This window comes from Actinia tenebrosa, unplaced genomic scaffold (assembly GCF_029948245.1).
Source record: "Actinia tenebrosa isolate PJP-AT-01 unplaced genomic scaffold, QUT_ActTen_1.0 PGA_scaffold7__59_contigs__length_16204524, whole genome shotgun sequence".
NCBI lineage: Eukaryota > Metazoa > Cnidaria > Anthozoa > Actiniaria > Actiniidae > Actinia > Actinia tenebrosa.
In genome coordinates this window covers 6161240-6174988 of record NW_028292584.1, presented here as the reverse complement: position 1 = coordinate 6174988, position 13749 = coordinate 6161240, and the positions used below count along the sequence as shown (strand labels likewise).

Genomic DNA, 13749 nt, shown 5'->3' with positions numbered 1-13749 from the left:
AAAAGGTTCTTCAGCAAGCCGTTTTTTAATTGCACCTGAAAACATTAAATAACTGAGTGTATCAATTCAATATGATATGAACTTTTTAGAATCACCGTTAGTTCCATTCTTCCCACCCCTCCCCTATGACGATTTCAATTTGACTTTGATCGTCGCTCGATTAATTGCAACTAAAATCATTCTGCAAATTGATGTGACATAAAATCATCAGAATCTTTATTTGTACCAAATTCCCCACCCTTCCCCGACTCATATTTACAATCCTAAACCCCAGTTCCCGTCCAACCAAATTTTCAAAGATCCTTGATAATATACTAGACTGAAAAATTAAAATACAAAGATCCCTACGATCTAATAGATAGGTTAGATGGATAGATCGTTTATTAAATAAAGTAAATATGCGGCAGCCAAAGGCTGAATTAAGTAAGTAATACAATAAAGGAAATTATAAAAATAAATAAATAAATGATAAAAAAATCTAAAAACCATATAAACTATTATACTAATATTACTATTAATATAACTATTAAAAAATAAATATTAATATATATATATATATATTTATCGAGCACGATAAGGCATTAGACTAGCCCCTTTAGACGTTACTCTCAATCGATTTTCCATAATGAAGTTTAACTTAGAAGTTTCTAGAAAGTGTTTGAGGATAATTTTGGTGCTGCCAGACCGACATCACTAAAATAGCTGCCACTAATGACCAAGAACATTTTTTATAGTGCTTTGCGAGTCAGACAATTTAAGACGCATGACGCTCTCTAGTTTCTTGGCTGCCACCGTTATCGTAAAGCTTTTGAATGACTGAAGCCAAAGACGTGTACAGACGTCTGAGAGTTTACCCTGGGGTCAAACAGAGGTCGTTTGTATTCTCGATCGGGCGTTTGCTGTTTTTTTGACGCAGGAAGGCGCTCATCTAAAAATATCCAAAGCGAAAAACTTTGGTTGCAGGTGGCAAAAAACGAGGATTGACTTCGCGCTAAAACGTAAATGAATAAATTAACGAAGTAAATACATAAATATCAAACAAGCATGAGGAAGGAAGATATGAAGGAATTTTAAGTCGAAGTAAAATCGGTGGAGGTATCGATACGGAAATGAATCGCTGCATACGAGGTAGAAAAGATACAACAGGATTGAGGGAGGGCTTAGAAAGTTAATGGAACCTTCAACCCAAATGAAACCACCATTTCTAAATGATGAATTTATTTATTTATTTATTTATTTATTATAAAGCATGCATTTAAAAAAATATTTCTAGTATCGCTATCAATTAAAGCAGCCTCACCTTTTAGTTGTTTTATTTATTGATTTAAACTACTCGCTAAATGGATTGCAGTTGGTGTCTTGGAATAGAAAGCTTTTAAGCTTAGTTTTTGAGTCTAGAGTGATTATTGACCTAATGCAAAGTGCTTAGCTTAGGGCTGGCGCCATAAAGACACTGACAAGTAAAGACCATAGCTGTCAAAAATCATGGACTGAAACATCTTTCGATTAAACACGAACAGGAAATATCTGAATAGATTATTAAGTTATGCAGATAAAATGATACTAAAGCCACAAAGACTGAACGAGTGGTCAAGACATGTGACATTATTTGCCTATGGTAAATTATTTGGCCAACCGCGCATTTTCTGTTTCCGACCGCGTCATAATCAGGGGTGACAGATAGCGGTATTACGCTCGCCTATCACCTTTGCGGTCTCGGGATCGGCATCACATCGGAGTAGAATTTGTTAGCTCTCTCCTTTGATTCAAGAGTTTTTACTCCAGTTTCTCGATTTTCCTCCCTTTACAAAACCTATAACACGCTAAATTCCATTTCTGAATTAGATGTGCCCTAAACTTTGATCAACCCAGAGGTTGTTTCAGGCCCTTTATCGATAGGTTTTTGAAGGTATTCAGATAAGTAATACTACTTAGAATAACGAGCCTTTGGTTTATCACTGTGTCATGATTTAACTGATGGTAAAGTATTTGGCCCACGCGGCTTCTGGCTGTTTCGGAAGACTATGTCAGACTGGGACAAGCGCATTTAATACTGTCATAGTAGATTGGCTAGCTGGCTGTAATTGTCCAGTCGAAAACTGATAAGAATTATCAAAATGAAATGAGGAACATTAGATACGATTCAATCCAAAAGTATTAATATAATGCCATTGCGCGTAAGACACTCGAAGAATCTGAGGCGCTGTATGGACTTCAGACTTACAGCCAATCACCATGTGTCCCCTTATAGACTATATCACTTCTATGCGCTTTGGCTTATAAAAGTATCGAGTATGTGCGCTTACATTTATAGCAGTGCTGGGGGTGGGGTGGGGCTAGGCTCGTTAATTCTACGCCGCCGGGCGTATGGACCAATGGATCTCAGGTTTGCAGCATCCAAGGCAATCACTGCCTTCGCCAAACAAATATGGTAAATTCTAATTCGATCTGTGAGTTAGTCGCGACCTGATTTTGATCAGCACAGAGGTTGTTTCAAGGTATCGATAAAATTTGAAAGTTTTTACATTCCACTAATGTGATCAAGAGTATTGTTTATTAAACTACAATGCTTGGAAGCGTCTCCATTTTATGATATTTTACGAGTCAAATCTCTTCTTGCAGTGCCGCGGCGGGACAGAAAACGCAAGAACCCTGGGTGCGCGCGGGCGTGTACGCGTCAACAATGTTACTATGGCAACAAAAATACGTCATCCATTACGAACGAAGTAATTAAACTTATTACTGATATATAATAGAAACTAAGGAAACTATTCACCAAGAGCATGTCAGGAGATTCTGACCGGGTTGATCAGGACCTTGTCCAGGTAAGACTAGCCTGATTCACATAAGCAATGCTATTTTTCAAAATGCAATATTTTTCTCTGTGGTTTCTCCAAGAACTCGTAAACAGCCGCCCATCAAGGGAGATAACGCAGGGTTTTTATTCACCGGTATTTTGAGGATTTTATCATGGTAAAGATGATAAGCTATATATGCGTGTTGGTCTGCTTAGGATTGCGTTATTTTTTCGAAATCTTTAACAGGCACCTCAAACTGGTTTTAAGTCGTCTCCTTCCGTTTCGATTGTACCCGGCCCAGTGTCAACGAGTGAAGACGTCCCGCAGTCAGCTTCATTTGATAAGAACATATCAAGGAAGCCCAGGAACTTATTGATTCCTTCTATTTTGGTGTCTATATTATGTTTCTGGCCTCTTGGATTTGCAGCTATTTGGCAAGCTGCAAAGGTAAAGAAAAATGTGTTTGATATCAAACCTGGGTAAGATTTAGTGATGTACGGCGGTGCACACTCCAACAGACGTACGATATCCACACAACACGGTGCGCACTCCAATACACACGTTACAATATTCACACAACACGGTGCGCACTCCAACACACACGGTACGATATTCACGCAACACGGTGCGCACTCCAACACACACGGTACGATATTCACACAACACGGTGCGCACTCCAACACACACGATACGATATTCACGCAACACGGTGCGCACTCCAACACACACGATACGATATTCACGCAACACGGTGCGCACTCCAACACACACGGTACGATATTCACGCAACACGGTGCGCACTCCAACACACACGATACGATATTCACGCAACACGGGGCGCACTCCAACACACACGGTACGATATTCACGCAACACGGTGCGCACTCCAACACACACGGTACGATATTCACGCAACACGATATTGACGCCTCCTGGCGTGATAGCCATGAGGGATGACGAAAATATTTTTATTGGAAATAAGTATTAATGTTGACCAGTTTTTACGGTTTCACCCTTTGAACACCTTTAATAGTAGAGGTGCAAGGTAGTAAGCCTTCTTATATTTGCACGCCGGACTTAATACATGTTAATAGTACTGCAAGCACTTCATATGCTAAAGTCTTTCAATGCTGTAAACGATTGGATTCTGAAGAGATGTTTATACTCTTTTCTGTACCAGAGTCAACGAGCTGCTAAAAGTGGAGAGTACGAAAATGCAAAGACACATTCAAATATGGCCAAATCTTTTATTGCCTTTTCCGTGGCTTTAGGCGTATTACAGGCTGCTGTTATGATAATGGTCGTAATGCTGCAACTTTACGTCTTTCCTCGTTATTCCTACGTCCATGTTGAAGCTATTGCCACCGCAATCCATCATTGAATGAAATTCCCATTATTTGAATTTGATATCAGTGTTATTTTATAATACATTGAATTCATTTACTTCGTAAAAATCAACATGTGGGTTGAGCGTTGCATAGATAAATAGATATGGTGGTAGTGTGTGAGTGAAAGTGTAACCTTGTCCACTGGAACAGGGGAGTATTCTGCGCGACCATGCGCGTCGACGCTGACCGTGAATTTATTATTGCTGGCTCGCCTCAGGGAAAGCCCTCTCTCTCGAAAGCGTGGCGGCAAAATTCGAATTCGAACATGTATCGCGCTATCGTTTCGTTTGTCTTTCTAACACTTTTATGGTGTTACTCAGAATGTGGAAATACGAAAATAAAATGTGTAATATGCAGAAAAGTCATTTCTGTTAATCGAATGAAACGGAGCAGGCCAGCTGCTTCGTATTTGGACAAAATTCCGCTCTCGTCGCGTCCAAATTGCAACAACGCACGTATCTGTGGTGTGTGTTTGGCAGCCCTATCCAGGTCAGCCAAACCCGACGAAACCATTACCAAAGTAAGTAAATTAGTGTTTGTTTATCAAGTTTTATTCATATTAGGTACAATAGCAGTAATGACTACATTTATTAAATCGCAGCTTATAGGAAAATGTTCTTCTGGCAAGTCTGGAAGACCCTCCAATAGTTACAAATGTCGTGCTAAGCTAAAGAAAACAACCCTTTCGCAAGAAGCAGGCACACAAACAATGGATAATGTATTGTCTCTTGCGCCATGGACGGTGGAAGATACCTGCTTTGGTGAGATTCTCCGTGGGCCATGCGGCCGGACGTTATTCCCCCCTGGGCTGTTTGAAGAGTTAGAGGATCAGATGATGCAGCTCTCAAAACGTAAGTTTGGCAACACAGACGTACATCAGATAACGCCGTGTGCCAGGTGTGAAGGCGGTGGGAAACCAAGAGCTCTAGACTGATATGTAACACACATACTACATAGTCCTCTCTTAAAACAAGTGCTTGATAATACTATATTGGCAATACCGCATGACTAGAAATAAGCATGTAGTGACAAAAGCAATCTTAATTCTATAAAAAAAATCAATTTATCATATTAATTTCGGTTTCAGGGTGTGATCTGTCAAAGGAATTAGAAGACTTAAAGTTGTTTATGTATAAAGAATTTACAAAATTGGGAAGGCCACCAGTGTACGACCCAGAGGAATTTGAGTTGTTGTGCCACAGAGCCGGGGCAAAATCTATTTTCAAAACAATCACAGATGCCATGACAACTGAAAGACAGTCAAAAGAAAGGGAAATCGCCAATCGGAAGAGAGCAGTGTCTATTATTTACAAGCTTTGTTATGGTCTCAGTCAAGTTTGCAACTGGCTGCAGACAGACCACGCCCTTTTTTTAAAGCAATCAAATATCAATAAGGAAGGGATGGAGACAGCAAATGTTCTGGGGGACACAGTGAGCATCTCTAAGGTTGATAAATTGGTGACACAATTGAGCGAGGGGTCTGTACAGTCAATTGATCAAGTTGTCAATGAAGCAATTAAACATGAGTGGCAGCTTGTGCTGGTTGTTGATGACTATACAGCCATACATACAATACGACGACCACTAACAACTACACTCACCCATCCCAAAACTATGTGTACTATTATAATTAAAGTTTTCAATAATATCCCAGCTATACCAGCCTGTCCAGCATCATCCTATCTGAGCCTACAAGCCATGAACATATCATCCTGTATAAATACTGTATCTGGCCTTCAATCTATGTATCGACTCACGCAAACTTATGCCTCCGTAATGCCTGCTTGGATAACCAACACATTTTTTAATCCTGAGTTTGAAAGACACCGTATAACAACACACAATTACTGTGACCATGAGTCTGTTCAGACCATGCGGCAGATGGATGATGTACACCTAGTGGATTTTGTAGAACTGCAACTTAAGAGTAAAGATGACTTTGGAGCTGCACAAAGCTATCTGACTACATGAAACGATATCTTCTTCTGCAACCTGGTGATTGGCCAGCACAGTTTTATTCCCGTCAACTCGTTTATGAAACCTTACAAAAATATGAAAGTCATTTTCCATCATCTGAACCATCTCCTGGACCACTGCTCAAACCCACGTCACATTTGGATCACTCATACACCACTCCTTGTAACACCTCTGGACCTGCAAAAGAACAAGATACATCTGATCAGCCTACGATTTTATCAATTATACCATGTATTGGCCCTCTACATATTTCCTTAAATGCACAAGAAACAGTGTTTACTGAGTTCCGTCCATTCTATGAAATTGTCTATAAAGATCTCTTCCCAAAAAGCAAATTAGCCAAGACACCCAAACCTTGGAGGATCAGTCTTTTGCATGAAATTGTTTATGATGGCTGGCTACTTATACGGGACACTGTCAAAGACAAATTCTCCACCTGCAAAGATTTACAATACAGAACACTCCTAAACCTACTTGATAACTACCTGCCTTTGATCCTTACTATCTACAGTGTTACTTTCAAACTAAACAACTTCCTGGAATACTTTAATGCTGTAATTCGTATTTGGACAATGTTTGTTTGCCTAGAGAGACACCACTACAACAAGGCTCCATTGGTTTGGCTGGCTACATGTACATATTGGGGCATCCATCATCCTAATCTCTTTCATCAATTCCGCTCACATCTTATCATATCTGACGAGTATCCTGTGGAGAACGCCCATAGTATCATTCGCTCAAAAACAAATGCCCATGACACAACTGAACAGCTACGCAAAAAGGCAAAAGCCACATTTCAAGCTAAACACACACAAAAACACTTCAAGGAACATTTCACTCCACCTAAACATCATAACTTCACAACCAACCACCTCAGAATTCTTAAAGCAAAATGTGCTGGCATACTATCAAAATTATTTGTGGATATATCAAGAAACATTGGGGAGGGAAGAATTATTTTTGAGGGAAAAAAGAAGAGTGCTGTATTGCCCAAAGTATTTGGAAAAGATCAAGTCAAATGTAGGACACTGCCATTGGGCTATTGTGGTTTACACCAACCAGTACCAGATCGACGTTGTGACCTGCCAAGTTGTACAGCAAGAAACAGAGAAAGTTGGGTATTATTTGAGGGCTGTTCTCATTCTTACCATGAGGACTGTCTAAGTGATACCTACTACTGTGTCCTCTGTCAGGAATTTCTGGCAGACAAAGCAAGATCACTAGCTGAAACTGCTAAAGATGCCATATTGAACCCCAATGAACCCAAAGAAACTGAAACTACAAAGTCTAGTGACAATTCAAAAAATAGTGAATCTGATTCAAATGATAACCTTGACTCAACAGCTCCTGGAGACATTGATTCTATTGAAAATGATATTAAGCTAGCCAATGCATCAATATCTGCACTACCCTCTATTCCATGTCCACCAGACACACCTCCTGCAACAATAAGTACTTCTGACCCAATACCACAGCAGCAGCAAGCCTCTAACAACAGACGTATTCCAAAGTGTTCTCAATGTGGACACCCACGAAAAGGACACACTCGCCCTAAACAAGGACCTGTCAAATGTCCACGATGCAATGGAGGAGTATGTTCAAGACAGCCATCACAGTCATCTCTACCATCGCAGTCAATCCAGCCATCACAGTTATCACAGTCAACCCAGCCATCACAGTCAACCCAGCCATCACAGTCAGCCCAACTATCACAGTCAGCCCAACTATCACCGCCAACTCAACTATCACCGCCAACTCAACTATCACCGCCAACTCAACTATCACCGCCAACTCAACTATCACCGCCAACTCAACTATCATATTTGTTCCAGCCACAACAGCAACTAATCCTACATCCATATGTACACTATGGTCATGTAATTGAATGGATTCTGCCACAACAACTATGTCAGTCCCTGATCTTTGGAATTCCAATGGGCAGTAATGCTTGTACTATCATCGCTGTCATTGGGGCTATGAAGTTTCTGTCTGGCACAGTTCCTGTCCCTTCTCCTCACAATATTTTATCAACTGTGGCTGCATTTGCCAACCCAATGAGAGAAGGAAACATTCTTTACAACAATTTGAATCTACCAGTAAACCAGCCAAACTTAAATGTCCAGGAGGCCCTAGCAACAAGATATGATAAGTTTGGACTGACAATGATAGAAGATAGTGCAGTTTTCTCTCCAGCCTGTCTCAAAGACAAACTGGTACTCATGACAATCTCATCTGGCAATAAATCTGCTATTATTATTGCACCACCAGATAAGTCAATGCTGTTATGTTTTAGCAGAAGGGAACAGAAAGTTTCATTGTTTGAAAACCATTCTCATGGTAACCAAGGAGGATTGTTGGCCGTAGCAAGCTATGAACAAATAGACAGCTTTGTTCTCTTCCTTGAATATATGTGTTTGCGTGACTGGGGAAGCAGCATATCAGGGGCCAATATTAGTGTAGTACAGTAAAAACCTGTATAAGAACCTACTTTTTTACGGTTAGCCTCAACATTTACAATTTTTTATATACATACATTTACTGCAAGGTTCTAATAAAATGGTCCTTAAAATGGCTAATCTTAGCCTAACGTGTTCTTAATTTTTAGGTTCTTATATGCCGGCTTTTACTGTAGCTGTGAATAGCTAATTTTGTCTGCTCATATGATGTTTAAAATAGTTAAATTAACTTAACTAAGTTAATATTATATTAATTATCACTTCTAATACATCACATGTAACAATGTGACAAAAAAAACTGCTAAATACAACAAGTTTTATAATGTCTTGTCCGATTTTGCCAGCTAATTCAATATGACAGGATGATAATAGCATTAGTGAGGTTCAGCATGATAGAAATACTTGTGTGATACTCTTCCTAGATTTTTCACAATAACATATTAATAAATATTCATTAGCTATGAAATTCTAGGCTTAATTTAGCAGGCAATATTCCCAAAAATATGCCACCGATTACTTTGAAATAAAAACAAATACTTAGAAATGAGTTCGATACGCGTATTGAATTTTCAACAACGCTTCGCGTCATTGATCACCAAAACAAAGCAAGTGCCTAAGATGCAATGCGCATGCGCAACAGAATACTCCCCTGTTGTCCACTGGGCCCTCTCAGCTTGAGAGTGCCCTGGGGCCGAGGTTGTGTGGAAATGCTCAAATGACTAAACAATTAAAAATATTTATTTTATTATTAAATGATATAACAATTCAAGCATTTTATTTTGTTCTTTGCTTAATTTTCTTAATATCACTCTGACTGAGCACTTGGACTCCTTTCTTGTATCTTCCTATTGAGGCATCAAGCCCTTTACTAGACTTGTCTGACCACCAGCCAGTGGAACTAGAAAGTAAAGAGAAAAAGATAAGAGAGGTGAGCTACTTGGGCCATCAGGGCACTGTCACCTTTCCATTGAGCACGCTTTTCATTGAGCATGCTATTCGTTCAATTTTATTGGTACCTTGAAACAATCGCTGGGGTGATCTAAAACAGGGCATAGCTAACTCTCAGATTGAACCCTGAAACAAACTCTGGGCTGATTTAAGTGTGGGCATGACTAACTCACAACATCTTGGCTGAATTGAGAAAAACCGAAAAAATCAAGAAAAGCTGAGAAGCACTACAGGTTGCACTTCTCCTAACACTTCTCCTGTGTCCTGCCAATCCCCCTATGTTCTATGACTAATACGGACTCCTAATACACATACATGTTTTCTATTTCTTTGATAGAGGCATGTCAGGGACCGTTTTCGATTGTAACTCACCTTGTTGGGTTATCTTTCTTTTTGGTTTTGTTTTTACTTTTCTTGGTTGACATCCCCATAGCTTTTTCCTGGAGTATACATGAAAATGCATTTAAAGATGAATTTAAGTCCTACTATTATTTACCACTTATAATCTTTCAGATACTTTTTGAAACAAAATCTACAAGATTATTCTTGCTTAAGGTGGTTCAGAATGGGGGTCACTTTGCTCGTTTTTGAGTTAGGGGGTAGACTGAGGAGGTGTTTTGTGTATTCTATTACAAAAAAATTGTACAAACGTTTACCCCAACCCCTCCCCCCCAAAAAAACATTTTTCAGAAGTTTTTATGACATTGAACAAAAAACAAGTTGCAAGCTGGAAGAAGAAAATGCTTTGTGTAACATGGCCTTTTAAAGACAGTGATATACTAACCAGTTTTAGACGTTTCATTTCTTTTTGTTTCTGTTTTTTCTGGTGGGCTATTAGGATATTGTATGGCATCTTAGCTCCTTTAGGTGCCTAAAAATACCAAAACCCAGTCAGTTATCATTCAATCCAGGAAATACAAGGGCTTACAAGGGCTTCCTACATATTGATCGGCACTAAAAACAAAACACAATAATGGGGACTCTAATGTGAGTAGTTATGACTCCCTGGGTCCCCGGACCAGTTGAACTCTAGTGCACTGTAACCCACCATATTACTTCCTGATAATGTTACAGAGTGTGTGTTTATCAAATCAACATATCAAAGGAGAAAGGTGACTATTATTGGATAATCCACTGACCTTTGCACCCAAAGCCTGAGCTTTTTGCTGTTCATATTTTCTTCTTTCTTTTTTACTGAATCCAGTCATACCTTGGGGATATAGAAATATAGATAAGTTATAGTGCTTGGGAACGAGGTTATTCCATGCGAAAGCCCTTGGAATTAAATTCGGAAAAATTAATTTCCGTTCTCGCTGGGAATCGAACCCATGACCTTCGGAATTGTACTACCGATACCCTACCAGCTGAGCTAGAGGTCAGACTGAGAGCATGCCAAGGTGAAATAGATGTTAGGTCGCGGTAATTATGATGCAAGGATGAGAATATGTGGGGATAGTCATCAAAGGAAAATTGTTAAACGAGTGTAAGTATATCATAATTTGATATAAAATGTCAATAAAAAACAAAAATGTCAATAAAATACAAACAAAAAAAACAAAATCAACAAAGGAAAAAAATTAATTTGTTGGCGTCTGATGACTACTGATATGTATGTACATAAGATGGACTGTTGATGTTAGTAAGAATACAACAAAGAGGAACAGCTTAACTGAAAACCATTGTACACCCTATTCATAACAATATTAGAGGTTTTGCACCATCACATGCTGGTGTCCATAATACAGTTTAGGCTGCCTGCGGTTAGATGGCAGAACAATAAAATACCTTATAGTTTGCTCTTGGGAATTGCACTCTTTCTCAATTCAAAGATTGTATTGTTCCTGCCATCTAACATAGCTCCCATCACGTGATGGTGCAAAACCTCTATAGTAAGCTTAAGCATACTACATATAACAGTACTACAGTGAAACAGTGATGCAAGTATGTTTCCAAAAACATTTTTGAGCATGCCATTATCACATTCAGATGATGACAACACACAAACACAAAACTGTTTTGAAAACTTGCCTACATCATTGTTTCAGAGTTGCCATCCTTGATGCTTGAGGTCTCTAGCTATAATATGGGATTTGATTGGCTAAGGCCCTGTCCACACTATGCCAGATAAATTTCAATCTGAATTTTTATTTATTCGGTTCCATTTCGAAAATTCGTTTTCAATGAAGAATTGTTCCGGATTCGCCTGGACTAGTGTGGACGGTAGACCTAACCGAATAAATAAAAATTTGGAATCGAATTTATCTGGCATAGGTTGGATGGGGCCTTAGTCCATTTTATAACTCCATGTGGACTTCACAGTGATATAATCAACAAACTTACCAAATTCCTTAACATCTCTTGCTATTTCTAGAAAATCTAAGTCCTCTGAGTCTTCTGTATTTTTATCTTTCAATTTCTGTTTAGATCATTAAAAGTAAAATTACAAATTTTATAATTATTAAAAATTGCAGGCTTGTAGTTATATACAGTGTTTCATACAGAGAAAACAGGAAGTACGGGTGGCCTGTGCTGCTAATGCACCACCCACTGCTATGGTTATAGGTTCAATTCTTTCGATCGTGAGTAGAGTCACTTCTTGTAGTGAGTGCTTGAGTTTGCTTGCTGTGCTGTGCACAGTTATAAAGCACTTGGGGATTGGCATAACACTCGAGAAGTGTCGAGAAGCACTCTGCTATGCGTCGTGCCTCTCCTAACACTTCACTGTGCATGCATTTTCTATCTCTTCAGTAAATATATGAACACATTGAGTCAAACCCTAACTTGGAGCCACTGTTTCATGGTCACTCAAGCAAATTTGCAACTGGTTCTCTCTGTATTCTCCAGTTTTCCTCCATCCCCAGAAATCAACTTCTAATTTCTAATTTGTTCATGGGATGATCGATGGCCACAGGTGTGTTGCAGTCACTGGATATTATTATCAACTGCTACTCTTGTAAAATAAGGGTGATTTAATATTATCTATCTAAACATCTTACAAAGAACATAATTTACAGGACAAATCTTACCCTAGAACTCTGACTTGTGTTTTTTTCTTTTGATTTTCCTGGCTCCTCGAAAACAATTACTCTTGGTGGAGGTCTAGGTGGTCTTTGTGTATCTAAAGGTAAACATTGTAGTTTATTCTCATTAATTATCTCTTTAAAAAGTATCAATTATTTTAATGTCACTGCATAGTCAGGAAGCATGGGCATTGCCTCACACCCTTGCAGTTTTGGGTTCAATCCCTGGACTTACCATCATGTGTGAGTATGGAGTTGTTTGTTGGTTCTCTCCTGTGCTTCAAGATTTTTTCTCCAGGTTCTCTAGTCCCCCTACCCTCCCCCTCCAATAAAATCAACTTCTAAATTTTAATTCAATCTGGCATCAGGAATTTTTGCTAGTGACTCTCTGACTACTCACCTTAGCCATGATCTTATTGGCACATATAAACACACAGTGCATCAGAATTAAGCTTATTGCAGAGCCAGAAAAGACTTGCGCGTTAATTCGCGATACGAGATTTGCCGGAACTAGTTAATAGAAACGATATCAAGCTTTTAACGTGTGATAATATCTATTTATTTCATACCTGTATTGTTTATTGTTAATGAAACCGCGTCGCTCAACTTGTTTACTCCTTTTGAAATCTTTCTCTTCTTGTTCTTTGCGTCGTTTGTTTTGTCACTCCTCTTCTGAAAATGTAACATTAAAAATTGACATTTACGAGAAGCGCACATTTTTCATGATACATCATAAGGTCATAAGAGTACCTTTTTCTTGGGTTTAATAACTGGAACATCGTCTTTGTCTATAAACACAAGCATATATACATGTATTTATTAGTGTGTGTTAGACATATGCGCTGTAAATATAAAGCTTAGATATCCCCTCAAAATAACCGACAAAATGTCTACCTAAAACAATGAGAAGCTTACCAATATATTCAAGTTGCTTCTTCAGAGCTTTTCTAATATCATCTTCACTAATACTGTCTTTCATTTTGCCAGGAAAACTTATTTTCTTCAAGTTCACTTTTTAAGTTCAGTTGTCCGCCATGTTGGACGTGATGAGAAACGATAGACTGGTATCTAGTTACTAGCCCTTCTCCATCACCTTTATTCACAGCGAGCCCAAGATCCTTTTTATATGGTTGATAAAAAAATCGCATTTTTCATGAAGCTT

The 13749-nt window shown here is 38.8% G+C and overlaps 2 protein-coding genes across 2 annotated transcripts; one reads left to right on the top strand and one right to left on the bottom strand.

The window, feature by feature from the left end:
* The first annotated feature begins 2742 nt into the window (after positions 1-2742).
* On the top strand, positions 2743-4205 carry LOC116300897 (proline-rich transmembrane protein 1). The gene is made up of 3 exons (XM_089040033.1): positions 2743-2825; positions 3045-3245; positions 3979-4205. The coding sequence occupies exons 1-3, from the start codon at positions 2784-2786 to the stop codon at positions 4177-4179; spliced, it is 444 nt and encodes a 147-aa protein (XP_088896159.1). The 5' UTR covers positions 2743-2783; the 3' UTR covers positions 4180-4205.
* A 5134-nt stretch (positions 4206-9339) lies between these two features.
* On the bottom strand, positions 9340-13639 carry LOC116300896 (uncharacterized). Its single transcript, XM_089040032.1, has 9 exons — positions 13503-13639; positions 13338-13375; positions 13157-13259; positions 12594-12685; positions 11908-11983; positions 10707-10777; positions 10352-10438; positions 9940-10007; positions 9340-9517 (listed from the first exon to the last, which is right to left on the bottom strand). The coding sequence occupies exons 1-9, from the start codon at positions 13564-13566 to the stop codon at positions 9394-9396; spliced, it is 723 nt and encodes a 240-aa protein (XP_088896158.1). The 5' UTR covers positions 13567-13639; the 3' UTR covers positions 9340-9393.
* Between the last annotated feature and the right edge of the window lie 110 nt (positions 13640-13749).